At 43.2% G+C, this 26,483-nt stretch overlaps 1 protein-coding gene and 1 non-coding gene across 2 annotated transcripts; one reads left to right on the top strand and one right to left on the bottom strand.

Annotated features, from left to right (window-relative positions):
* Positions 1-1,104: 1,104 nt before the first annotated feature.
* Positions 1,105-25,570, bottom strand: angpt2b (angiopoietin 2b). Its single transcript, XM_048993706.1, has 9 exons — positions 24,895-25,570; positions 19,760-19,915; positions 18,635-18,756; positions 16,904-17,136; positions 15,966-16,108; positions 11,616-11,717; positions 5,432-5,598; positions 2,406-2,536; positions 1,105-1,797 (listed from the first exon to the last, which is right to left on the bottom strand). Exons 1-9 carry the CDS (start codon positions 25,168-25,170, stop codon positions 1,637-1,639), a joined length of 1,491 nt encoding a protein of 496 aa, XP_048849663.1. The 5' UTR covers positions 25,171-25,570; the 3' UTR covers positions 1,105-1,636.
* On the top strand, positions 1,932-2,004 carry trnak-uuu (transfer RNA lysine (anticodon UUU)). The gene has a single exon. It is a non-coding gene; the product is annotated as a tRNA-Lys (tRNA).
* Positions 25,571-26,483: the final 913 nt, after the last annotated feature.

Genomic DNA, 26,483 nt, shown 5'->3' on the forward strand with positions numbered 1-26,483 from the left:
GATCCTCCTGCAGTCATCCCATGAGGTTTGGGATCTTAACAGGCTGCTTCACTTCAGCTTGTAAACATGAAACATTCCGACTCTTTTTGACTCCATGTTGTGACGTGGTTATTGTCTGTGGCTACAGTGCCCCTTAGTGGTGGAAGACAGCCTGGCACTGAAAAAGGCAGCTTTCTTTCTGCAATACCTGCAACTGGTACGCATAATCAAAGAAATCACAAAATAGTCAAATGTTTCTTTTTTTTTATTACTAAGTAAAATACTACCCTTTTTGTAAAATATGGCTAGATATAAAATGTAATTTGACTTCTCTCTGTCAATATTTAATAAGGTCATTGCTTGACATCTTAAAAGAATTCGATTTTCTTTTTTTATCTGAATTCCGTGCTGTTTCATGCCATATAAGCTGTAAATCTCTTTGGATAAAAGAAATTTTAGATAAGGCAACAAAAATAAATGAACAGGGCTAATAATAATAACGTAATACCACCTCTGTTTGATAAGAGATGATGTTGTTAGAGCTGCTTGCAAACCAACAGAGGCAATAACACCCAAGCAAACACAGAATTAAATTGTGCCGTGTTTGTCGGGAATGTTCCCATTGTTTACGTCCTTTAACAGACGCTGAGGCTGGTACCTTCCCTAGTGCATCAATAAAGTCCTAATGAAACACAGCATGAAGGATCTATGCAGGGTTGCAGAAGTCATAATGTATTAGAAAGTGTGTTTACAGACAGGCCCTTCCTGTGCCTCTAGGAAATGCTTGTCCTATGTTGACTTTTGGCTTATGAATTCTGCAAGGCTTTATTGATTATTGAATACTGGGAGGACTGGGGAATATGTTAACCGGCTGTCGAGCTTTCCATACTACATACTACCATGGGACATAGTTGCTTGACCAATCTGGAGATTAAAGATTGGTTCCTTTGAAGTAGGTTTGATGATCCCAGAACTACTCATTAGTTGGTTTGGGTTACAGCTAATCTGTGGTTGCTTTTCTGTGCTTGACTTGCTGGTTACCCTTAAGCATCATACACAGTGTGTCATCACCAATCTGTCTTTTTTATTCTAATTATGGATAATATTGAGAGAAACCTCAATCACTGAAAGTTTCAAGAATCATTTATTTCCTTACGGTAAAAAAGAACTGAAAATATTCCTTAGAAAATATCATGCAAATTTTCAGAGACAAGTCTATCTATTAAACAGTCCTACAGCTACATAAAATAGCTATAACAAAAGAGTGGTTTTTCCAAACAAAAGGTTATAGGTGCTCAGGGACAATGACAGACCATGTAAAAAAAAACACATAGAAAGTAATTTACAGTCAAGTCGAGGAATAACATAGATTCAGTGGAGGAGTTTCTTCAATCAGTAATGGTTCCATTTCTGTCCACTGCCCTGAAAAAATGTCTTTGTTCATCCCACAATGGTTCAATCATTGTAGACTTATCAGCTGTTGACCATATAGGATTAACAAAAATAATATCAACGTAACGAGAGGCTTGACTGACACGGTTGCATGGCAGGGCTACTGTAGATAAGAACTGGCATGAACGCTACTGATCTCTCCAGTTTCTGACATCATCAGGCTCCTCCCATTTTTTGCAGCATCAGCTCATCATCACAATGGACTTCAGAACCTTGCTGGGCGCACCATCATGGCCGTAGCCCGAGCCATCAAGTGCAGGCCTTTCCAGTAGTACCACTTGATCCCGTTGAAGCGGAGAACATTGGACTTGCCGCCGTAATAGACGCCATTGAGGTTGGAGGGTCCGCAGGCATCAAACCACCACCCTGAAATCATTAAAGGTCCAGTAGAAGATACATCAATGTGAAAGAAATTATGCTATATTACTGAGGATTTAAAATAATCCAATCAGGCTACAGGTTATATTTATACAAACAGTCTACAGAAAAACTATATTGGAGCCTGGATAGCTCAGTCGGTAGAGCATCAGACTTTTAATCTGAGGGTCCAGGGTTCAAGTCCCTGTTCAGGCGAACACGTGTTTTTGGGCATTGGAGGCTTGATGGTTAGGGAAGCGCACTTGTATTTGAAAGATTGCAGGTTCGAATCCCCGACCAGCAAGGTACCGCCCCCAAGCACTGATCCCCAGGCACTGAATTAGCGGCCTCCTGCTATGTCACTACGTCACATGTGGGTTAAATGCAGAGGACACATTTCATTGTTGTGCACTGTGTTCCTGTGTCAACAATGACCATCGATCACTAAATTCTAAATATAGCTATGATGTAAAATATAAGCCTTAAACTGTTGTTTCTGTGTTAAAGTATTATAAGGAGTGTCATTGTTACCAATGTGTGAGATGACTTAGGTCATCCGAAAGGATTTGAGGAGTCTAATGAGTGCGCTGGCCGGCCGTTCCAGGAGCAGCCATTACCTCCTGACGCCATCTGCGCACACTTGCAGCTACAGCGGTCATTGTCGCGGTCCTTGGTGCTGAACGGAGTGCCGGAGGGGGCCAGGCTGCTGCTTCGGCCTGCTGTGCCGCCGAATCCTCGGGAGTGCAGGCTGGAAGGTCAGGACTCACAGCCGTTAGCTCTCTATTGCCGTGTTTCCCAAGCTGGTCCTCGGGGACCCATAGCTGGGCCACCAAGCAAAAACATGGACTGTCTGTTGGCCCCCGAGGTCCAGATTGGGAAACACTCCACTATTGGATGAATTGTTCATTTTGTCATGGCGGTTGCATTGAGTCACACTACTTACAGTTCTACAGTTAGATGCCTGTCCAGGGGAAATACACGTTAAGTTACTCACCCAATAATATTATAATAAGGCCTCTGTTAAGACTTAAATTGGTCAGAGGTTTAAGTCTAGAACCAGCACACTACCAGCTGACCACCAAGATGATGAATTATTCGATAACACTTTACTTGAGGGGGCACAAAAAATGTATTAAGCTATAACTTACTGATCTCATGTTTATTCATCCTTAACGAATTGTGACGTATGTTTTATCTCAAGTAGTTATAATATTTGTTACTGTATCTGTTAATTCTGTAAACCTTTGTGAACTATGGAAGGAACTACTAGGGAACTGCTGACGGAACAATCATGAATAACACAAGTGTAATATTGATGTTTTTATCATTAATGAATCATGACGCATCTTATATCCCAAGTAGAATCTATATTTGTTCATGGTTTGTGCTTCAGTAGTAAGTGAGTGAATACTAAGTATTTGTGCCCCCCCCCAACCCCCCCGAAATAAAGTGTTACCACTTTTATTTATCAAAAAACTGCCATCATTTCTTTTTACTTCCCACTTTTCATCAGTGGAGCGTACCAAAAACATCACTTTGGGAGGGAGAGTCGGGGTCAAAAGTACATGACATTAAACAGTCACTGAGTAATTCATGACACCTGTTAATCAAAGCAAAATGGTTCTTGTACAAATTTATAGAGCGTTTTACTGAGATTAAACAAGTATATATTATGGTTTTTTCACACATTCCGCTTTGACTAATTCCCAGGTGCTGAGCTCTCGGGTATATTTTAACGGTAATTATATTTTATTATAACTGATGTGATTGCATCCTAATGCAATGCTTGGACCTTAAACTTGTGAGAAGTGGGACCACACACACATATGAGACCCAGACGAGACATTTTGGCTGCAAAGCAGCTGCCAGCTTCTCACCCCCAGAGTTACCCGGCTGGCCTCCAGTAAGAGCTCAGCCCTGGAGTGCAGAGCAAGGCAGTAAAATCCCCACATATGGGTCATAACAAAAAAACAGTCAGGTGATGTCAGGTGCTGGTGGGATGCCCAATCAGTGTGTCGTTAGGATACCACACACTGTTTCACAGCATTTCACTTCATCTACCAGCATGGAGGCCATCAGAAGCACTTTTCAACAGCAGCGTTTTAATTTTCCTCAACTTTGGGTTCTAACTTTGAAATTTCTGGTTTGGGTTCAAGTGCATAGTGAGCCTCCCTGGTACCAATTTGTTCCGATATTGTTACTGTTGTAGAAATGGATTTGTTTGGCAACACAAAGTTGACATATTTCAGACCTACGTGGCATCTGCTGTCTGTGGGACTTCAGATGCTCATGAATTTTATGTTCTCAGACAGTCATGCGATAGTTTGGGACAGAAATGTAAGTAATCACTAATCAGGGTACTTAGCTGTAATGTAGCTAATTCAGCAAAGTACCAGACTCGGGCCTTTTAACATTTTTGCTATGATCTATTTGACTTAAACATGTATAGTAAAGCACTAATCTCAAGGGCAGATTTTACAGAAATATATTCATGTTTTACAAAAGATCAGCTTTCTTTCCATTTCTTTAAGAAATAGACTTTCAGAAGGGAATTTCAGTTCAATCAATGATATATAAATTATGACGTTAATGCAATAACCATGTTCATTCTGTCCCTAATAACTGATTGCTCCTTCTTCTATGCCAGCACTATTGCCAATCTTAGCAACATAATTTTTAATTTAATGGGGGATTGGTTACTGTAGCTTGGACTGTGCTATTCATGCACCAGGTTCACATCTAAGCGATCGCGCCTGAGTGTGCTCTAGTTATTGTAGCCCCAATATAATTCAGTCGGTTAATGACACACTCACGGAGCCTGCAAGGAGTGGGATTTAAAACCACAGACACACAGGTTTGAATTTTGAAGTTTTTGGCTTTGAATTCACTCACTCCCTTCAAAATCACCCCAGAGCTAGTCAGGCCATGGCGGGTCACATGGCCATATATACACATGGTCCTCGACTTACGATGGGGTTATGTTGCGATGACTGCATTGTAAGTTGAAAATATCGTAAATCGAATATGAATATATTCTGTCACTGAATGTTATGTTTAGTTAAACTGAAAAAAGACCATAATGGATACACTGTTAAACACTGTAGAAGGTGCTTATGATGGCGATAGCTAGAGACCAGAAGCATAGCTGGGTAGATGCTGTCATTGCCTGCATTCAGTAGACGGTATCATATAGCATATCCTAGCCTGGCACCAGATCAAAATTCTTGTGATGTTTGATGAATGTGCATCTCTATCACGCCACTGTAAACTTGAAATATCATAAAGTGAGGAGCATTTATATATTTTTGCTTTTCATTTAATTTATTTTTGTAGCACATCCAAAGTTACATATTTTTATAGCAGATCCAAAGCCACATGCAATTAAGAAAGTAGGATCATGAAGTTCCTGGAGCAGTTGGGCTTACGGGCCTTGTAGAAGGTGATATCAGTCTGCTGAACTCAGGATTTGAACTGGTAACCTTCCAGTCATGGGTACAGTGTTCTAACTTGGTGAGTCTTAAACCTCCCATTATGTTTTGCACTATTCATATCTGCTGATACTCCTCTGACTGGTATTTGGTTCTATAACTGAACAAACGTGCGGTTTCTGTTTGAGGCAGATGGTTGAAATGGTCGCTGGTACCTGTAGTTGTGTTCCTCTCCGTCGATGTAGAAATGGTCATACTGTGAATAGGCTTCATTGCCCTCTCTGTCTGTGACCTGGACCTGCAGAACGTAGTGCTGGCCCGTCGTCAGCCAGTGAATGAAGTCATTGCCCAGCCAGTACTCCCCAGAGGGCTCACCAAAACCCTGATGCACAGAAGGTAAGAGAGGAGGGTCAAACAGGGCAAACAGGTCTGAAATTTAACTCCAGTTTAAGGCTGCTGGCTGTTTATAGGTAATGTCTGAGTAGGACTTATTCTGGAAGAGAGTCAAACTTGATGAAAAGACACGTGAAGGGAGGTCCAGCGAGACCATCCAGTTGGATAAACAAGTTGTGTTTTTCTACGGAAATCCATTGGGTGGATCAGCTTTTAGCGATGGCAGTGGTTGTTTTGCTTGACTGGTGCTTTATGTATCCAAAGACCCATGCTGCCTTCCTAAGCGCGGTCCGGTCCCAGGCATCTGCGGCGTGGCCCTTTGGCACGTGCCATGTTTTCAGAGGAGCTCTGGGAACTTCTCCTTGTTGCCTGTAGTCAGAAGCCCATCATCAACATTCCACCAGCTAAGAGGCTGCCGGCTTGGTCTGGAGTCCGCCAAGATCAGTGTTTCTTAACTTTTAGCTGTGAGGCCCATTTTCAGTGTCGCTCCCCCCTCCCCCCCCCCCCCCACACACACACACACACACACACATATATGCTCTGCTCAACAACATTTTGTGACTTTATGACCAAGGGAAAATGTGAATCCTCATAGCAAACCAGATGAGACCCACTGCCACACATCATATGAGCTGGACCCCCGCACCTCCAAGAACCAGTTATTAGACCAAAAAGTAACAAGAAAAACTATATATGTGACAGGTCTAGATGTACAATGAAATGATACAGTGGACTAATTTAAACTCCTAAGAGGTGCAGTGAAATACCACTGCTATTAATAAACACTATTACTATTACATTTTTAGTAAAGTAGCTTTGCCCAAACAAACAAACTCTTTTCTTCTGCCTATAAGCTATACACAGCCGACACAAAGTTGCACGACATTAAACGGACTGAGTGCCACCACACATTTTTCAGAGAGGCTGAATGCACTGCCTCCAGATGCATAATTCAACCTTCTGCTGAAAGTCCCACAGCTGTGGCCAAAAGGTTTGAGAATGACACAAATATAATTTTCCACGAAGTCTGCCTCAGTTTTTATGATGGCAATTTGCATTTACTCCAGAATGTTATGAAGAGTGACCAGATGAATTGCAATTAATTGCAAAGTCGCTCTTTGTCATGAAAGTGAACTTAATCCCAAAAAACCCATTTCCACTGCATTTCAGCCCTTCCACAAAAGAACCTGCTGACATCATTTCAGTGATTCTCTCGTTAGCACATGTGAGAGTGTTAACGAGGACAAGGCTGGAGATCCCTCTGTCATGCTGATTGAGTTGAGTTAGAATAGCAGACTGGATGCTTTAAAAGGAAGGTGGTGCTTGAAGTCATTGTTCTTCCTCTGTTAACTATGGTTACCTGCAAGGTAACACATGCAGTCATTATTGTGGTCCACAAAAAGGTCGTCACAGGCAAGCATATTGCTGCTAGTAAGATTGCACATAAATCAACCATTTATCAGATCATTAAGAGCTTCTACAAGAGAGGTCCAATTGTTGTGAAGAAGGTTTCAGGGTGCCCAAGAAAATCCAGCAAGCACCTATAGTTGATAAAAGCTGTGGGATCGGGGCAGCACCAGTGCAGTGCTTGCTCAGGAATGGCAGCAGTCAGCTGTGAGTGCATCTACCTGTACACGCACAGTGAGGCAAAGATTTTTGCATTATGGCCTGGTGTCAAGAAGGACATAATAGAAGCCACTTCTCTGCAAGAAAATCATCAGGGACAGACTGAAATTCCACAAAAGGTACAGGGATTGGTGCGCTGAGGACTGTGGTAAAGTCATTTTCTCAGAGGAATCCCATTTCCGATTGTTTGGGGCATCTGGAAAAAAAACTGTCCAGAGAAGAAAAGGTGGGCGCTACCATCAGTACCACACCCACCACACGACAGAACAGGATCAGTGAGGTGAAGCACCAGCTTCTGGAAGGACATGCAACACCAACACAACCCTCAGAAACCTCAGCAATGAGGATCCTGCGTGCTGGATCACCCTCAGAAATGTGCCACATGGCTGCAGTGCCGTATCAGAGACTTCACAATGCAGGCAATGTGCCTCATTCCGGACTCCTCTGGCAACCGCTCATTCCACACAAAGTCAAACCAGCGGTAACCAAGGATTCTCCGAAGAGACACCGTACCGAAGGAGTCCGATGTTCATCTCAGCTCACTGTAGCGTCCATGTCTCTCAGCTAGACTGCAAGACAGGGAGCACCAGGAATCTAAAGACTTGGATCTTCGTCCTCTTGCAAAGATATAGAGCGTGCCACACAACCCTTTCCAGTCCCCCATGACTCTGCTAAGATCACCCCAGTGTCAGCAATGTCAAGATCAGAAAATCTTTCAAGAACTCTGGACCCAGAGATGTCCAACATCCCAGATGGAGTCTGGGAACTCCAACCAACTGCTCAAAGCAGCCGGCCCAGCGGGTCACTATTGTAGTGTCATCCATAAGGATCGTTCCATCACCCGCTCTGACTTCTCAGTTCTGAAGTCGCAACCATGTCATGTGCAGAGACTCCTCTCAATAATATCCAAGGTGCCCTGCAAGATGAAACACCTCCTTCTGGGAACACTGGCAACACCAACACAGCCCTCGGTTACCTTCAGGGTCTTGTCATAGAAGGTCTCCCACATCATATTAGAGTCAGCAGTCGCACCCAAGTCTGTAAGTTCCTCACACAAACTGCATTCAAACTCATCAGAAGCAGCCTGATCTTGGAGTCTGGCTAAGTCCAGCCTCATACTCCTACTAGGTTGTAGCCTACTGGATCTAAGTTGAATCTTCTAAGTAACAACAAGAAGTCTGTGTTCAAAATTCACAAACTGGGCACTTCTGTAGACCCTGCAGTTCAACAGGAGCCAGTACTTCACACCATCTTCACAAGTAAGTGCAAATATAAATCACTTGTTTACTCAGCATTTATTATAATATATTATCTTATTTCTGTCATGTATTTGCATGTTACTGTGTTGTGCCTGTTTTTATTGTTACAACAATTCTGATTTGATCGCACATAAGTGAATGTGCTATATAGGTAAATTGCAGATCAATTTGGTTCAAGATCAATTAATCTGCTGTTAAGTTGCAAAGAAGGTTCGTTACTTCTGGGAGATCCTGTTTCCTTGCTCAGGAAAAAGTTCACACATTTGTGTGTACTGTTTGCATATTTGTTTGCACTTTTATCTTGTCTTTGCACTTTTCATATCCTGCCCAAACTTGTGCGTGCTGAATATATTTATTGTTCCACTCCCTATTTTAAATCTAGTGATGCAAGCTGACAGTAACTGATTCGTGATCAGAACGGATCCCCCTCGGTTTGGCACATGATGTGAAGCCCGGATATAAAGGATATGTGAAATACAGTTTTACTGTCGCTGTTAATTTTGAAATCATTTCTCACAACAAGGGAGAATCCCCCCCTTATGAGTAGCACATGGGATATTTCTTGATTTTATGTGGGAATGCAATAAAAAAGCATGGATTCAATAGCATTAGCCATGGAATTTCAGTGGAATCTGCTATGTTTAATTACAACTTCTGTTTTGTGATTTTGAGAATACGACTTTGTTGAGACCATAGGAACAAATACGATGTGTTGGAGAGTTGCAATGAAAAAATACAGACAAAACAGTGTGTATTCACATAATCAGGGCATGGATTAACTATAGTTACGATTCTTGGCTGATTGACGGGCTCCCTGTCCAATCAGTAACAAGCACTTGATGATCAGTAGGTACATACCTTTTCCCTTTTGAGTGCCGCTAATGTTGCAGTAAATCTTCTTCCAATTTGCTGGCATGTTTTCATATTTAGTGTTGTGTATTTGCTGACATATATTCTTTTGTGTTTTTGTATTTGCTAGTGTGTTTTGCCCTTCAGGGCTTCCGTAGCCTGTGCTATTAGCTAAGCTGCATACTAAGACAGAAATGACCTGACCTTCCTGATGTTATACACAGTTGCTGACTGCAAGACTGGGGGGACGCTTTTATGTGCTCTGCAAAGGACAGCTGGTTATCAATCATTACCCCTATATTTTGAGCAGACCTGGATGGACAGGGTGCAGATGATTCAAGCTGAACAGTAGCGTAATGGAAAAGGCTGGCAGGGAAAAGCAAGAAACTCAGTCTTGGAGAGGTTAAACTGGAGGTGATGGTCCCTCATCCAGGCTGTGATGTCAGCCAGGCATGAAGATAAGAAACCATGGTGTCATCACAAGAGAAGGTCAAGTAGATCTAGACAATCTCAGTGTAGTGTTAGGCAAAATCAGGAGATAAGATGATCTGTCCTAGAGGGGTAATGTAAACAGAGAAGTGGAGAGGACCATGAACAGAGCTTTGGGGAACACCAGTTGTTACCTGATGTGACTTAGACACGTCTGCACCACAAGCCACTTAGAATGATCTTTCTGACAGGTATGAGTCAATTCAACACAGCAGTCTCTGTGATACCAAGCTGAGAAAGGGTGGCGAGGGGATTTAGTGATTAACTGTACCTAATCTGCAGAGAGGTCTACTAGGATCAAGACCGAATTTTGGGGTGCGGCTCGAGTGGCAAGTCATCAGCCAGGATGGCTGACAGAAGAAAATCCAATTACTGATAATATACAACTCTGTGATGGGCTGGCCCCCCATCCTGGGTTGCTCCCTGCCTCGTGCCCATTGCTTCCGGGATCGGCTCCGGACCCCCTGCGACCCAGTAGGATAAGCGGTTTGGACAATGGATGGATGGATGGATGGATGGATACTATACAAACACTTCCTTTTACCCTCCTGTAAAGCAACCTTGAGATTGTGCCGGTCCTCCTGTGCCACGCCTCCCTTGTTTACCTCGTGTGGATTCCCAGTGTTTATCAGCTGTTTCAAGTTGTCTTCGTTAGTTCTGTGTATTTAAGTCCACGTCAGAGTATGTTCCCTTAATTCAGTCATTGTATTGTTATGCTTCTTGTCCCTGTAAGCCTCTCCATTCACCCATTAAACCCCTTTTTGCCCCAGCCTTTCTGTCCTTTGCCTGCTTCCCCGGTCTGTGTGCTTCAACACCTGACAGACTGAAACTACAATGACCGGACTGGGGAAACAAACTGAAACGCGGACTAAATACATTGGACTAAGGACGGCAACAGGAAACAGCTGGTGAACACAAGAAATCCACACAGGGTTAACAAGGGAGCGTGGCACACGATGGGGGCAGGACAGGCGCTATATAAATGTAGCCTATTATTATTATTATTATTATTATTATTATTATTATTATTATTAATAAAGTTTCCTAGTGGTCCTGGTGGGTGATAAATAAAAACATACGTAGTCTGACAGGGTTGATGATGGTAAGCATATTCAAACTTAATGGTAGCCACCACTGGAAACAGCCCCTGGACTGGGTGGGCTCCCGGGAGTGGAAAAGCATTAGCCTTGCCATTGTTTTTGCACAGTGCAGGTGAAAAGGCAAAGCATGGCCATGTTCTCTGAAACAGAAGTGTCCTGGCTGCCACTTCTTCCTGCATATTCATGGAGACACAGTGCCCTTCACTTCTGAACTTGAGTTTTAGCAATAGTTTTACAAATAAGCCTTTGCGGTTTCGTCCTGTGCAATGTTCACATTTTGTCAGAGGTCCTGGTGAGTCCCCTGGTGTGCATTTCTAATGTTAAAATTGTTGCAAAAAAGGTATCGACCTTGGGTGGTGAAGGCAAAAAACTACTGCTACAAATATATCTTTGAAGCTGCATGGAGAAATGAGGTAGTCAGCCTATTTCTTCATCTGTAACTAATTACTGATAATAGAAAACCACCTTCTGTTAAGTTTTTTTTTGTTCCAAACCAGACGTCCAGCCGTCCAGCCATTGTTGGCTGATGCTGGTTGTTGACCCCCCCAGCTGCCATTGACTTAGCCTTTTCTCCTTAGCAACATCATGTTAAAAATGTTTATTAGAAAAATCTCCTTCTGGGGAAGAGATGGAAGAGACGGCTTACGAACTGCGCAGTGACTCAGAGACAGGTAGCCACTCACGGTCTTGTAGTCCGCCCAGTTGCGGTGGAAGTCCACCGAACCATCCTGGCGCCACTGCAACACGGTCCAGCCTCCGCCACGGGTCTTCATGTCGCAAAAAACCTGCAAGAGACACGAAACTAAGCATTCGCTGGTAAGCATCCGCTACCCCCCCCATGAGACCCATAGCTACACCAACCACTGAACACCATCATTTATTGCCCTTGATGTACGTCATTAACAAAAAGCCATGAGTTCAGCATTGTTTCACTATTCAGGGGGAAATTACAGTTCCTTCATAAATCGAAAATGGCATGTAATTCTGTAAAATTTAATCACGATTCTTCAATAAATATCAATAATAAATCAGCAAACGCTACACTTTCCCCAGCTTAATGAATTCCATAGTCTTTCCGATGCATTTTTATGAATGAAGAAACCCCCTTTTAAATACCCCTTTCATAATGGGCCGTTAATCGAATTCGAGCCTGTTAATGATCCTTTTGCAGGTTAGTTAGTGGGAGTGCCTGCTTAATGACCAGCTAAATGTTTATATAGATAATGGCAGGTAGAGTAGACACCAGCTCTGTTTCACATGAATTAACTTTTTTAATTCCTGCTGGTGGGTATCTGTGAAACTCTCAACAGATGTGGAAGTGAACATTAGCTGGAAAGTTAGGAGGGTACGACTGATGGTTCCACGGCAACCGTTAGACACACACACACAAACACACACACCCACACACAAGAAAAACAAATCAATCTCAGCACATCATGTTTTTGTAAACAACTCCTCCCCGTACCCACAGGCCTTTGAGTCACTTGCAACCATCAGTGTGACTACAATTGAGGCGGTAAGAAGATAACACATTTTCCAATACTGCAATAGGGAATTTTTCATAAAAGAAAGAAAAAACATGTTTTTAAATGAAAAAAAATAGTAGCAGTGAGTTATTTCAAAGTTACTTGTTTCATAATTAACAGAAATCTTGAAAATAGAGAATGTACAACCTCCTGTACCTCTGCAAACCAGCTGCTTATAATGCCTACCCTTATTTTTTGAAATTCACCTTCCTACTAAAATGTTGTTTTTACTTGGAACAGGATATGCGTAGGACCGGCAAGCCGGGGTTGCCTCAGGTCTCCCTGTGGCCAGCATGGGGCAAATTCATCAGGCGACTCCCAGGCTTCAGTCACGGCCTACATTTTCTCTCTTAGTTTGATTGCATGCAATTATGCCTCTGCAAAAGAGTAATGAATCTGACCGATTTCATCTTGCAGCAGGGCCCCGAGCCCATATGGTGAAAAGTAACCTAATTAATTTTAGAATTGCTAAAAATCCCCTTGGCCTCTGGGGCTGTGGTTTATTCCCTTAACAACTTTACTAGCTATGCAAATTGAAAAGAAAATACCTTTAATATGCTCCATGCCTTAATGTGGCTGCTTGCAAATGACTCAGATCTGCTTTATTGTCTCCTGTGATTTTTGCCAGAGTCACAGTTTTGGTAAATGAGATGGCAGTTCAGTATTTCACTCTATAGGTTCATATATGACCCTGTAGCAACAGATAAAATGCACTTTCACAACATGGGCCTAGTGGTTAATGACTGGGACTACTGACAAAAATTTTGCTTAAATTGTTGCTACAGTATATAATAATATATTATACAGACGTTCCTCTACTTACGAACTTTCAGACATACGAACAAAGAGGACTGTTAGTTGTTAGTTGTTCCTTGGGCTCCCATTTCCTGTCCGCAACATCTTTTTTTTTTTTTTTTTTATGCATGCCAATTCCTCCTGGTACGACTTCTGGCAGCAACATAGCGTGCGTACTCCCAGCATCTTTGTACTTGCATATAGCCTTAAAATGATGCTGAATAACGACTTACGAACATTTCAAGTTACGAATGGCCATTCGGAACGTAACTCATTCGTAAGTAGAGGAGCGTCTGTATACTGTATATTTACAAACAGTATATATTTTAGCAACAGAAATATATATGCTGTGTAGCAACAGAAAGCATAGTGCTTAAGGACAATGGAATATAAACTGCTGTGGAAGTCATAAAGATGCTTTATGCAAGTGAAAAATTAATATTAGTCATCAATATTAACAATTGCTTCAGAGAAATATATTTGATATTGGAATTGCGTTTGTTTTTAAATTCAAGATTCCTTACATATATTTCATTCCAGAATCTTCTATCTTGCACTTTGATTGCAAAGACTCCCCTCCTCTTTTTGAGATCAACTTTGAGAGCTCTTGTTGCTAATGAGGAGGACAGAGTGAGCTCAGCCTTTAATTAAACACAAGGATCCCATACGGTCACCATCTCAGCTGCAGCTCTCCCGGGCAAACGCAGGGTAGGTAAATCTCACTTAGACGCCAGATGAGATGGGCAGCCAAGCTGACCCACGAAAGGAAAAGAGTGTGAGGAAGAAAATGGTGGATGTACATGACATCTGTCTCATGAATACTGTGGAACGTGATATTAGTGGCGCTGCTGTAAAATTTTATTCATTGTCACAAACCGCATTGCACACTTTGCATGTGAAAACAATAACATACTGGCTAATTATTAGTAGTTTTAAGCTTATAATAATAACGGAATAAATGGGGCAGTTTAAAAAGGTTGGCAGCAAAGTGGCCAGCCGACCCGATGCAACCAGCCGCAGACTGAACAGATGGCAGTACTGCGTACATGGATTTGCTCTTTGTAAACCAACACTGGCTCTGAGATGGCAGGAAGCAACTGTTCTGCTGCCAAACATCTGGCTTCTAAGCCCACAGGAAACAAATATAAGGGAGCGAGAAGTGAGAAAGAGAGAGAGAGTTTGTGTGTGTGTGTGTGTGTGTCTGTGTGTGTGTGCACAGTTCTTGTAATTTTATCGTAAGCATTATGTCCCTGGAACTGCAGCCAGGCATTATATCAGAGTGTGTGAATCGCCAGTGAGTGAAAGTCACACGTGTATCAGCTGGGACATTCTGGCTCGATAGAAGATCTCCCCCCCGAAAAAAAAAATAAAATTAAATTACTTCAGTTTCAGATGCCTGAGGGCATGTTCCTTGATTACTTTTCTAATCTCATGATGACATTTTCTCTCCACCCAGTATCAAATATTTGTATGGATTGCATCACATCACTGGAGTTTTTCTGCCCCTTTTGGAAAAGCGTTAAACTGTTAAAATGTCAGTATTGACAAGGTTTGCCATTTTACATACAGTATATGTGACATTGCAGCTGCAAGCTGCTGAATGCGAATGTGTTAGAACAGCAACCAACTTAACACACACAAGTCATACAAGAAAAACACATTTTACCCACTGATTTTATAACATTTTTCAGCAAAATCAATATACTGGCAAGCAGTGTTTTCCAACCCGGTCCTTGGGACCCACAGTCGGCCCCTCGCAGCTCCCTGCCAGACAGTCCACATTTTTGCTCCCTCCCAGCTCCGTGCCAGGCAGTCCACATTTTTGCTCCCTCCTAGCTCTTTGCCAGACAGTCCACATTTTTTCTCCTTCCCAGCTTTCTGCCAGACAGTCCATATTTTTGCACCCTCCCAGCTCTTTGCCAGACAATCCACATTTTAATCCTACCAGGAGCTGGGAGGGAGTAATAACATGGACCATCTGCAGTTATCGTAGGACCGGATTGGGAAGCCCTGCTGTACAGGAATGGTTGTTGCATGTGCCGGCCTTCGGACTACCATTCCATTCAGGATGTTCACCTGCCTTAGGTCCAGGTTCTCTAGCAACCCTGTCCTGGATAAGCCTTTGGAATATGATCGGATGAACAGCAATGGCTTGACCCATACAATATTTATTTTTATTGAACTATCACTTTTCAATATTTGCTAACCTTTTCAAGAGATTACAAAGTCTATGATAATTAAATGAAAATATATATATCTGGAGGAATCCCACTATATGTGTGCGTGTGTGTATGTGTGTCATGTATACATTACATATTGTGGGGATTAAATGTCCCCACAATGGGATAAAAACCTGCTATTTTGGTCCCCATATGGGAAACAAAATTTTATAAAACTGCGTGACTGCCATCAAAAAACTAAAATTGCCAAAAGTCTATTTTGTTTGGTTACTTACGGCTAAGGTTAGGACTGGGTAGGGGTCAAGGTGGTCATTGTTGGGATTGGGTTATGCTCTACAATTAAATGGATGGTCCCCACAAAGATGAATACAAGCATGTGTGTGTGCCCCGGCCTTGTGCTCTATGCCTGTCATAGGTCCCAAGCCCTGCCACAACACTGACCTGGGCAACCGATAGGGGAAGGGTTGGTTTAACTTGGGCTAAAGTGGGCTTTCTCACACCCAGAATCGATTACACCCCCCGGTCCCCTCACCTTGAATGTTTGTGTTGAGTTGGCGACGTGCAGCCTGTACACCCCATTCTCCGTGATCCCCGATTTGTAGATTTCGGCACAGTCGCGGAAGCTTGGAGCCTCTTCTTTGGCTCTGGTGGAAATTTCCCCTTGAAGGGTAGATCCTTCAGATTAAGAAGAGCATCTCAGCTTTAGGGTAAACAACTGAATCTGAAAGGAAGCATCACATCTATATAAACGCCCCCAGACAGCTAAAACAAATGTCCTCTAATTCTCCTCAATACTCTTTCCACACTCTTAATCGCCTTCAGCTTTAACCCTTTCCGTATACTTTGGGTTGCATTGTTATATTTTCTACAGCAAATCAAACATTAAGATTGGCACTAAGGTAGTATATTTGTGAAAGCCAGTCAATAACTGCTATGAAAATGAGTCAGTTGGTCTAACTAAGAGTATGACTGAAAAATCCTTGTTTTATATAGTAATTAACAATATTTATCCTCTACAATTGCATGCGTGAAATTACATGGTATCTCAAGATCCTTGTGATATTCCATTTACTCTATTACATAATAAAATTAAAATAAGACCTGATTATTTTCAAAACAAACTAAAAGGATAATACTTTAATATATTAATAGTGTTTTGTCTAATACTATTTTGCACATCTAAAATCAAACTTAAAAATGATGCCTCTGAAGCAGTGGTTCTCAATCCGGTCCTCAGGGACCCGCAGGCAGTCCATGTTTTTGCTGCCTTCCAGCTCTTTACTGGAAGGGAAGAAAAATGTGGGCTGTCTGGCAGGGAGCTGGGAGAGAGCAAAAACCTGGACTGTTAGGGACCCGAGGACCGAATTGGGAACCACTGCTCTAAGGAGCCATCATAAAACATCGCATATGCTCCGCAGCCCCCCCGTTTTCTTGAAACCAAACCCAGGATAGTGTGAAGGTGCAACTGACCGTTACAGTGCTGAACCTTTGTTAAGAGCTTCTGCAAGGCGCCTGTGAGCGCCTCCTGCTGGTGGTGAAGCGATGTGTCGCTTCTAATGGAGCCCCCCAGGTCCACCTCTAGCATGGCGACGAGCTTCGCCTGGCGGGCCAACAGCTCCTGCAGCTTCTGCTTCTCCTCGAGCAGCGCCTGCAGCTGCAGCGTGTGCCCGCCCTCCATAGCTGCGAGCCGCCGCTCCAGAAGGCTAAAGCGCCAGTGACCGGAAATCAGAAATGCGGCAAAAACTGCGTCAGCCCGAGAAAGCAGCCGATCCACTCTTCACTCCCAAAAAAAAAGACAAACGCTTGATGTACTTCCACTACAATCAAGGCCGGACTGTATAGTGAAAGTCGTCCTGCAAAATAACCCTCCTCTTCTCTCTCTCGTCTCACTCACACCATCCACGTACGGGTTAAAGTGCAAGTTAATTTGTTTGTGTTTTTATTTTATATTTGTATATTTTCATTTTTATATGAATATTTTTGGGTTATGGAACGAATCATCTGAGTTTCCATTATTTCTAATGGGAAAATTTGCTTTGATATACGAGTGCTTTGGAACAAATTATGTTGCCCAAGGTTTTACTGTACAGTGGAATAAGTCGATTTCCGTGGACTTAGTGGAAATGTAACAGCCGTTCTCTTTGTTGGATTACGTAACGACTGAGTGAGTTTTATTTCCCCATACTGTAACATATGATGACGCAGCCTAACTCTGGGTCACTGGCGGTATCATCGCAAAAACAACAAGAAATGTGTGAGTTCTGGAAATTTCCACTTCATTTGTATCAGCACTGGCTTGCTGGTCAGGTAGCTTCACGTTTCCTTGGCTCAGTCTCTGCTTAATTACATTCTGGAGCTATTATTGTTCATCCCATACAAGGGTGACAAAAAAAAACTAACAATTCAGTAAATAAAGAAATACAAAAAAACTGAAAATGAAAGAGAATATTAGACATGCGGTGATTTTTAATGAGAGGGAGACGGGAGGAAGACTGAGAACCCAGAGAGTGGAAACAATCGCAAACATCAGGCACCATGTACCAGGAAAATCTGCACAATTAATTCACACTGCATGAATTGACAACGCTAAGAAAGAGCTTAGCCAGGGTTACTGACTGAAACGGAACAGTCACCCAAACTGAAAAAGCGATTTTCTTTGCTTTATGACAAGGTGCCTCTTGAAAGCCTTTTTGATTCAAAAACTAAATTGGACTTTTTTTTTCTTAGCACAAAAGATTAATGAAATTTATAGTTTGTAGGTGTGTTTTTCTGTCTGACATTGTGGTCAGTTTTTCCTGTGATTTAGATGATGCTCAGAAATATTCTGTGCTTTGGGGTTGCAGGCCTTGAGATTGTTCTTTTTTTCCGGTGTTTTCCATCTGTAAGTTCGCTGCCGCATCATGCCATTGTGATTGAAACCGCATGGGACTTTGCTATACGAACCTGCAGCCATTATTCCCACAGCACGTTGAGCTCAGTGGAGTCAAATCTCCACAGATATGACCTGGATGTATTCACTGCATGTATTCGCTGTACCCCTCAGTTTCCTCACCCTAAACTCCCTGTCAGAGATCTCAGCACCTTCACACCATGGCTGTACTTGTGCCCCCCCTCCCCCCCCCCCCCCCCCCCACACACACACAGACACACACACACTCACTCACTCGGCGAGGACCCCTGTTAGCGACCCCTTCAGCTGACCTGTTTTTATCGTTCAGCCGGGAAATCTGCTGAGTCTGTTGCAGGATCTGCCTCTCCAGTTTGTGGGTGGAGAGCGAGTATTCGAACAGCTGCATCTCCAGCCTGCTGGTCTGGTTCATCATCTGCAGACCAGCAGACACTGTGGTTATATCTCCTGCAACATGCTAATAAATTGGATGGGTCTACTGTCTTTGTTACACAGTAATACACTCTTTCTGCAGGAAGCACAAATGTAAGTTTTTTTTCTATGGAAACCTCTGGAACACAATTGTATGAAGGTCTCTGCATTTTGAATTATGCAGTACAGCAGCAGTCACCTTGCTGCCAGACATTTAACAATTATCTGGAGAATAAAATTATCTGTAGTAATGTTCAAGAAGGTTTACAAGCCATAAAGACTTAGTTGTAAGATTAGTGCTCGAAATCCTTCCTGAGTCTTTGACCCACTCACGTTACACAGGCGGTTGTATTAATGGATACGATTTGTCCCCCAAAGAGGGACACTATGCTACATATAGGTAGCAGATTTTTTAAAAAGTGCTTTGCTAACTTCTAAATGATTTCAGACTATAACTATTCCAGTTCTCTAAACAGAGCAAAACTGAGTGTATCCATAATGGGTAAATATTGTCTGTTGTTAAGTTTTTTGAAGAAACAAAAACAAAGTTCTGTTCTAATCGTTTGCTGTTTTAACAGCCTCATAGGCCAAGCTAACAGAAGACAGAACAAAGCCGACAAAATATTGCTGCAGGTTGCATTTTTGTACACAATGACCGGCTGACGAGCAAGACGGAAAAAGACACGGAAACAAAACATCATGGTGAGCTCTGAAATAACAGTTGCTTAGATCGGTTGGTCGTACTGTTTTGATTAAAATACATTTCCCCTGCTGTTTCATGTGTTCCAATGACAGCTACGTGCGTATATATGTAGTTTGTTTTCTCACGCGCAAAACAGCAAGGTGATTAATCAGCTAAAATTACAAGTTCAGCAACCGAACGCAAGCAGGTAATGAACGGGTCCTATGGGATTGCTGAGCCGGTTAAACAATGACCAGACGTCGGCCTATAAAAATAAACCATTAGAGTCTGAGCCACAGGCTGCGGTTTCACCCCATTGGCTCGCCTGCGTCTCCACATCTGTCAGTTTACGGGTCTGCTCTGCTGACTGGCTGAGGAGGTTGGTCCCGATCTCCAGCATGGCAGCCGTCTGCGTGTGCACAGTGTTCCTCTGCAGCTCCTCCATCTCTGACCGCACGTTCTCCTGGATGTAGTTCTCCAGCTGCCAATATATCAAATTTTACTTGTAACGCATACAGCTATACTCAGTACAACGTGTAGTGGCATAAATACCGTGGCACAGCCTGCACCCATGCTAGACAGAGCATCCATACTTGGTTAGTCAGTCAGTTTCACCATGTTTATACATTATGTGAACAAAAGTATTGGGGCACTTTCAGGAATTACAGGAATTGGCCACATAAGCCACGCCCACTGCGGAGATACAGGTGTATAATTAAGCACACAGCCATGTAATCTACAGTGTCAAACAATGGCAGCAGAATGTGGGGGGGGGGGGGTCATACAAAAGAGATTAGTCAACCACTGGACACCACTGGACACCATTTAACACCACTGGACACCATTTAACACCACTGAACACCAGTGGACACCATTTAACACCACTGAACACCACTGGACACCATTTAACACCACTGAACACCAGTGGACACCTTTCCAGCAAGTCGGTTCTCCACATGTCTGTCCTGCTAGAGCTGCCTTGGTCAACCTTAAGTTAAGTGACTGTGAAGTGGAAACATGTGGGAGCAGGTTCAGCTGTGAAGTTGGGGTCACACAAGCTCACAGACAGGGAGCTGATCACCCAACATCAATAACCAACCTGAAGGGCAGCAAATCCCACCAGCAACGTTCCAGCATCTGATGGAAAGCCCTCCCAGAAGAGTACAGGCTATTTATTAAGCTAAAGGTTAGTCAGCTTCATGCTAGTACCATTTGATTGATAGTTAGACGTTGCACAAATTGTTGTCCCAATACTTGTGTCCATGTAGTTCATGTTTATATATTTCATATCTCATTCATGCTTCGATTTGAGGTTAATTCTGAGGCATTTTGATCAAAAAATCACAAAAAATGACTTCTGTGTTTTTTCTCTGCTACATGCCAGAGTCTAAATTATCCAACAGTTGCTTCCTGTGAATGTTACAGAACTGGCATTAAGTTCGATTGTGATGCACGAGCTGAAGCAGCCAGCCGTGCAGGATGGTGTGATTTCTGCTGTAGTCTGTGCCAGCTGACAGGTGCTCTTCACACATCGCAGTGTTTATCCAAAAGAGATATTATGAGAACAGAACGGTGAGAATGTGCCCGGAAAGTTCTAATGCAACAAAGTCAAAAGGCCTCAAGATCACAATTTCTCATTTTCTGACAGCTTTTCAAAAATATTTTGACAGATGGTTTTTAACTTAATTGTGGAACATGGTTGATTGCATTAAAGGTAATCCTTCAGATGTACAAATAATGTGGGCACACTGGGTGAGTGGGCCTGATTTGCTTGTCAGGCACTGAAATTGAGTGGGAAGGTTATTCTTTTGCTAAACTGGATCACTCATTTGCGTGTGTATGACATTGAGTTCTGTTAATGCTATGAGTTACTATGAGCATAAACATAGCCTGAAATACTATACGGAGAATGGCAGATTACTTCTCCTGCTGCAGTCACAACCTTGTCGAGGTTTTTGAGAAGCTTATTCAGTGTTTTTCTTTCGGCTTAATTCACACCCAGTTCTCAAGGGCGCAGCATTAACCCTAAACTGCTTCTTTTTTAACATTTTTTTTTCTTAATAATTATTATATATATGACAGATCATAATGAGAACCTCAGCTCTGATAGCGAGCACAAACAGAAATTAGCACTGGGAAGGCAGAAGCACGGGAGGGAATTACGCGTTAAAAGGTGGGAGGCACTGGACAATCAATCTTCTTGTCAGCTTCAGCCCCCCTTGGTACCAGAACGAAATGTAGAACGTCGTGACACACTTTACCAGTGCTGTTAAGTTCCCCATCTATTCTTCAGGGTCATCCTTTGGGCCCGAACAGCACCGTGGTGTTGAGGGTTGAGAAAATAAGGAAAAAGTAGGATGCTTTGTGAAGCGGCATCTGTATCCAGACACCCAGCTTCGCTCGCATGCCCCGCAGCGGTAGGGCAGCTTAAAATTTTGGCACTTCTGCCCCTGTGCATTGGGAGCCCATTTTTATTTATTTTTTTAATTCACTTCAATCTAAATTCATTGTTGACTTGCAATAACAAGACCCATGACACCAGGGTTCTCATCCATCACAGAGTTTTAAATTGGTTTTATATGTAGGCGGCACCTTGAACAATGGCTCCGAGTGAAATCGTTTTATTTCTTAGCGCATTCTGCTGTTTTTAATTAACCTACAACAAAGGCTACTTCATTTTTTACCGCACTCGAGTGGAATATGATACAGGGCGCTGGGTTATGGGGTGGAGAAAAATGTGAATTGAAACTGACCTGAATGCGTGATAAAAGGAGCGGAAATGATTTTCCTAACAACCTGGACACAGTCAGGTCAAGTAGTGGAGAGAGACAAACAAATGCAAAACACGGGTCCGATTAAAATGCTCGCCTAAATAGTTATTAAATAGCTTCCTGCTGCTTCACAAGGCCATAGGAATGATTGTAAGCACAGGACTTACAAGCAGGTCGGCTCAAAAATCAAAGTGACTGAACGAAGGAACAGAGAACAACAATGATAATTATGGTGACATAAGCCAGTGGTCCTGACTCTGGCAGAAAGACACGGAAATGAAATTTCTTTGATTGAACCTGGACTTGACCACAAGGGCAGCTGGAAAGCCAAAATCACAGCAAATGGCATCCCTTCCCTTAAAACATGGTCCAGTGTGGCTCTGTTACAGTGAACGCAATGTGTCGGGCAACAGTATTCCTGCAGTAATCAGGTCTCTTAGGTAAGCATACTACATCAAAACCAGACCCGTGCTTAACAAATTCCAGTGTGATCTGAATTAATGTGCTGCCTTATTTGTCTGTTAGTTCGAACAATGTGTAGATGAAACCAGATTATCTGAATTAGTGGGTGTCTTAATTAACATGCAGAGACTCCCTTTGTTACCTCTTAATCAATCAGAACAAACGTGTATCAGCAAGTACGTTATTGACTATTACGATCATTGGCTGTACTGGATGAATGGGATTTATTCCAATGAATGGTGAGCTCCCAGTTTTCTGCAGTAAATCTCTTTATCGGGACATTTCTGGAGATGATTACAGGTCGTTACTGCAGAGTAGGGAGGAATCTCTCTCTTACTTTCCGAGACCTATGGCATTAGCCGAGCACGGGGCAATGGATGAGCACAGCTTTTAAGAGATAACCCTTTGTAAATTAGTTCCGATTGAAGGAAAGAGATAAAATGCCAGAAAATGCTACAAACTGCTCAGCTCCATGAGTACCTGGAGTACTGGTTTATTTTTTAAATGTTTCAGTCTCAAGTTTAAGTTTGGCTGCAGGTACCGTGTTTTACTGTATGTATCTGCATGATCAGCGTTGCTATGGAATTCCGTGTAAGACTTTACCTGACAGTTTGCATGTTCTCCCCATGTCGTCGTGGGGTTATCCTCCGGGTACTCCGTTTTCCCCCCACAGTCCAAAAACATGCTGAGGCTAATTGGAGTTGCTAAATTGCCCGTAGGTGTGCATGTGTGAGTGGATGGTGTGTGAGTGTGCCCTGCGATGGGTTGGCCCCCCATCCTGGATTGTTCCCTGCCTCGTGCCCATTGCTTCCGGGATAGGCTCCGGACCCCCCGTGACCCAGGAGGATAAGCAGTTTGGACAATGGATGGATGGATGGATGGATGGACTTTACCTGACATTCTTTGTACTTTTACTGATTATTGTTGTCAGTTATTTATTGTTACTGTCTAAATGTATATATTAAGCTACTGAAAGTCTGCAGTTTCCTTCAGAATCGATCTATCCATCCATCCATCCATCCATCCTACAACTTGACTACAAGATGCTGTCCATACAGTGCATCATACAGTAATTTTCTATCTGTAAGCTTTATAGGAATTATGCTGGCCTGGTGTGGGAGGGTGGGAGGTAGAGCCGGAAGATATGCATGTTCGCATGGCTACAAGCCCCCGTCTGCCTGCGAGCCCCGTTTCTGTGATGCCCACGTGTACGCAGGATCACAGTAAGGGGAGGGGGTTGCCAGTAAGCTACCGGCAGGTGGGTCAGTCCCCCGGAGTCTGATGGCACCGAAGGAGGCGAAGCACTATCTTTGATCAGAACAAAGACAACATTGAGAACGGCAGCATGAAGACCATCTCTGTCCCTCACTGAGCAGATGTGGCTTAGCAGACTGGCTGCGCCATGAACGACCTTAGGGTCTTTCCATTCTACAGGCAGGTTTCCAGCACAGAACTTTTCTTCTCTTTTTTCCCCTCTATGTGACGCATTTGTACCGCTTTATCTGCAATGTGACATTGCTAGAGGGTAACCTCTTGTAAATCCTCAATTTCCCATATGGAGAAAGTTTTAACAACTCCCATTGCTGATAATATAACTTCAGATTCAAAGATTGAAACTCAACAACAAAGATTTACAAATGATGCCTGGCTTTAGATCTGTGCCATTTAAATTGTTTATGCGACCGAAATTGTGTGATGTTTACCTGTAATGTTGACAGATCGCACAGACAACCATGTTATACATTGTTTGACACAGAGGAGTTTGCAGTCCTGAAAGAATTTAGATCCAGCACTGATAGAAAAATCATTCTCACGTCTGGATTAGTCAAAGGAAGAAACAGAGTTTGAATTTGACATCGGCAGCAGCCTTAAGCATCAAGAGAACAGATCAGCAGGCATGTTAACTTGTTACATGATTTGTCTTGTTGTTAGACCCTTGAGTAAGTCAGTTTTTTTCTCCAGAATTTCCTTCTGGGATCAATAAAGTTAATCTTCACTTTTTGTGAGTGCATATAAGGCACTTTTAGCCAAATAAATTTGCCTAATTCACAGTTTGATGGTGCATAACTTTATCAACTTTTTGGAAATGTATCCACTGTTTTTAGTGAAGTGATTTAGGTTCTTCCTCGAGGGTACAACAGCCGGAACTGGCTGGAACGCACGCAGCCAATCGCTTGGTTCCAGTTCCAGCTCCCAGCGCTCATCACGCTTCTCGATGTAGGGTTACCTTCAGCAGCCACTGGGTGTTGTTCTCCATGGCATTTTCCAGGCTTGTCAGCTTCTTGTCCTGCTCGGTGGGGGTGGCACCCCCAGGAAGTGGTGCAGAGTCCCTCTGGAGCGAGTTGGTCACCTGGAATTCACTGGCGGGGCCGCAGTGCCCCATCTCCGGCAGGAGGAAGGTGTAGCTACAGGGACCGTGCTGCACATGGTGGTGCCGCCGCTCACAAGCTGCAGAAGACAACAGCGCCACCAGCAGGCTGCCTGCAGCCAGGAACCGCTGCATCGTTGTCGCGGTGGTGAGCCGGGGATTGGCCTTTAGAGATTTAACGGGAGCGACGGGAGTTTCTCCTGTAGGACACTGTAGTCCCACTCCGCTTGTTCTCCTCGTTCCTCCTCTCCTTGCTCTGTCCTTGATCCTCTTTTATAGCCGTTTGCTGCAGCGTCTGACAGGATACGGAGGTTAAGGAGATTGTTTCCTCGTGCTCGTCTGCCCGCCCGCTTGCGAAACTCTTTTCAGTATACTTGCACTCTCTGTCTTCTTCTGTTTTCTTTTTTTAAAGAAAAAAAGATTTCATTTAGAAGAATAAAGAATGTTCTGGGCAGTGCCAGTTCAGGGATTATCGTAAAAAGGTGTCTGTGCTGTTTAAGCAGTCAGATTCTGCCCTCCCCTTCTTTAATACACAGTCAGCCATCACACTCCCCCAGCCCCCCACCCCCAAACCCAGGCTTGGAAGAGGATGCCACAAAAATGCACGCAGCAAACCCCCACAACGATGACCTACACTAAGAACACTCTCTGCTCTCGCTGCCTTCTGTCTCTTCCCTGCCACTGCTCCTGCGGCATTTTTCACAAGACAGAGTTTGTGGGAAACTCCATGCTGGCCACATATCTGCCCATTTTTTCTTCATGTGCCAGAAGGTGCATATTGAATCAGACTCATGCATCCTTTCATCGTTCCTAGTGATGGGAATGGGGTGAACTAAATAGAAACAGAAAATAGAAAATTGCTCTTGGCAAGACATTCTTTTTAAATAACTCATGCTAAAGTTACAATTAAATAAGCAAGTGAAGCTGCCGTGCTTACGTACTGTACACACAAACACACACACACAAACGCGCACATATACACAGACACATATACACACACACATGCACACACATATACAGACACACACAGACACACACAAACGCATACATATACACACACACATGCACACACATATACACAGACACACACACATACAAATATACACACACACCTCCATTCATCTGAATCACTGACAGTCTAGAAAGTTCCAACATGCACTAGATTTGTTGCACTTCTGCTTTCGCTGCATCTGCAACATAAACATTTTGGCAGCTGTTGCGTTTCTCCGACTGTGGGATCACTTTTGTGGCACAAACACTCTGTAGGTACAGCGTCTCCCCCCCCCATAATACAACCGTGGCTGGGACAGGGTTACGCGAGACAAATTTATTTTTTATACTGTGACATTTGGAGATAGCAAGCTGCCTGATTCAACACTGTAACGCCGGTAAAATAACCTATGAGGCACACATCAAGTAATTTCCTGTACACAAAGAATCACATGGCA

The sequence above is a fragment of the Brienomyrus brachyistius genome, chromosome 23, assembly GCF_023856365.1.
Source record: "Brienomyrus brachyistius isolate T26 chromosome 23, BBRACH_0.4, whole genome shotgun sequence".
Taxonomy (NCBI): Eukaryota; Metazoa; Chordata; class Actinopteri; order Osteoglossiformes; family Mormyridae; genus Brienomyrus; species Brienomyrus brachyistius.

Coding starts and splice junctions, on each gene's coding strand:
- angpt2b (XM_048993706.1), bottom strand. CDS start 25,170: ATGCAGCGGTTCCTGGCTGCAGGCAGCCTGCTGGTGGCGCTGTTGTCT. Junction 19,916..24,894: donor ACACCCAGTGGCTGCTGAAG/GTAACCCTACAT, acceptor ATATATTGGCAG/CTGGAGAACTACATCCAGGA. Junction 18,757..19,759: donor TGACAGATGTGGAGACGCAG/GCGAGCCAATGG, acceptor GCTGGTCTGCAG/ATGATGAACCAGACCAGCAG.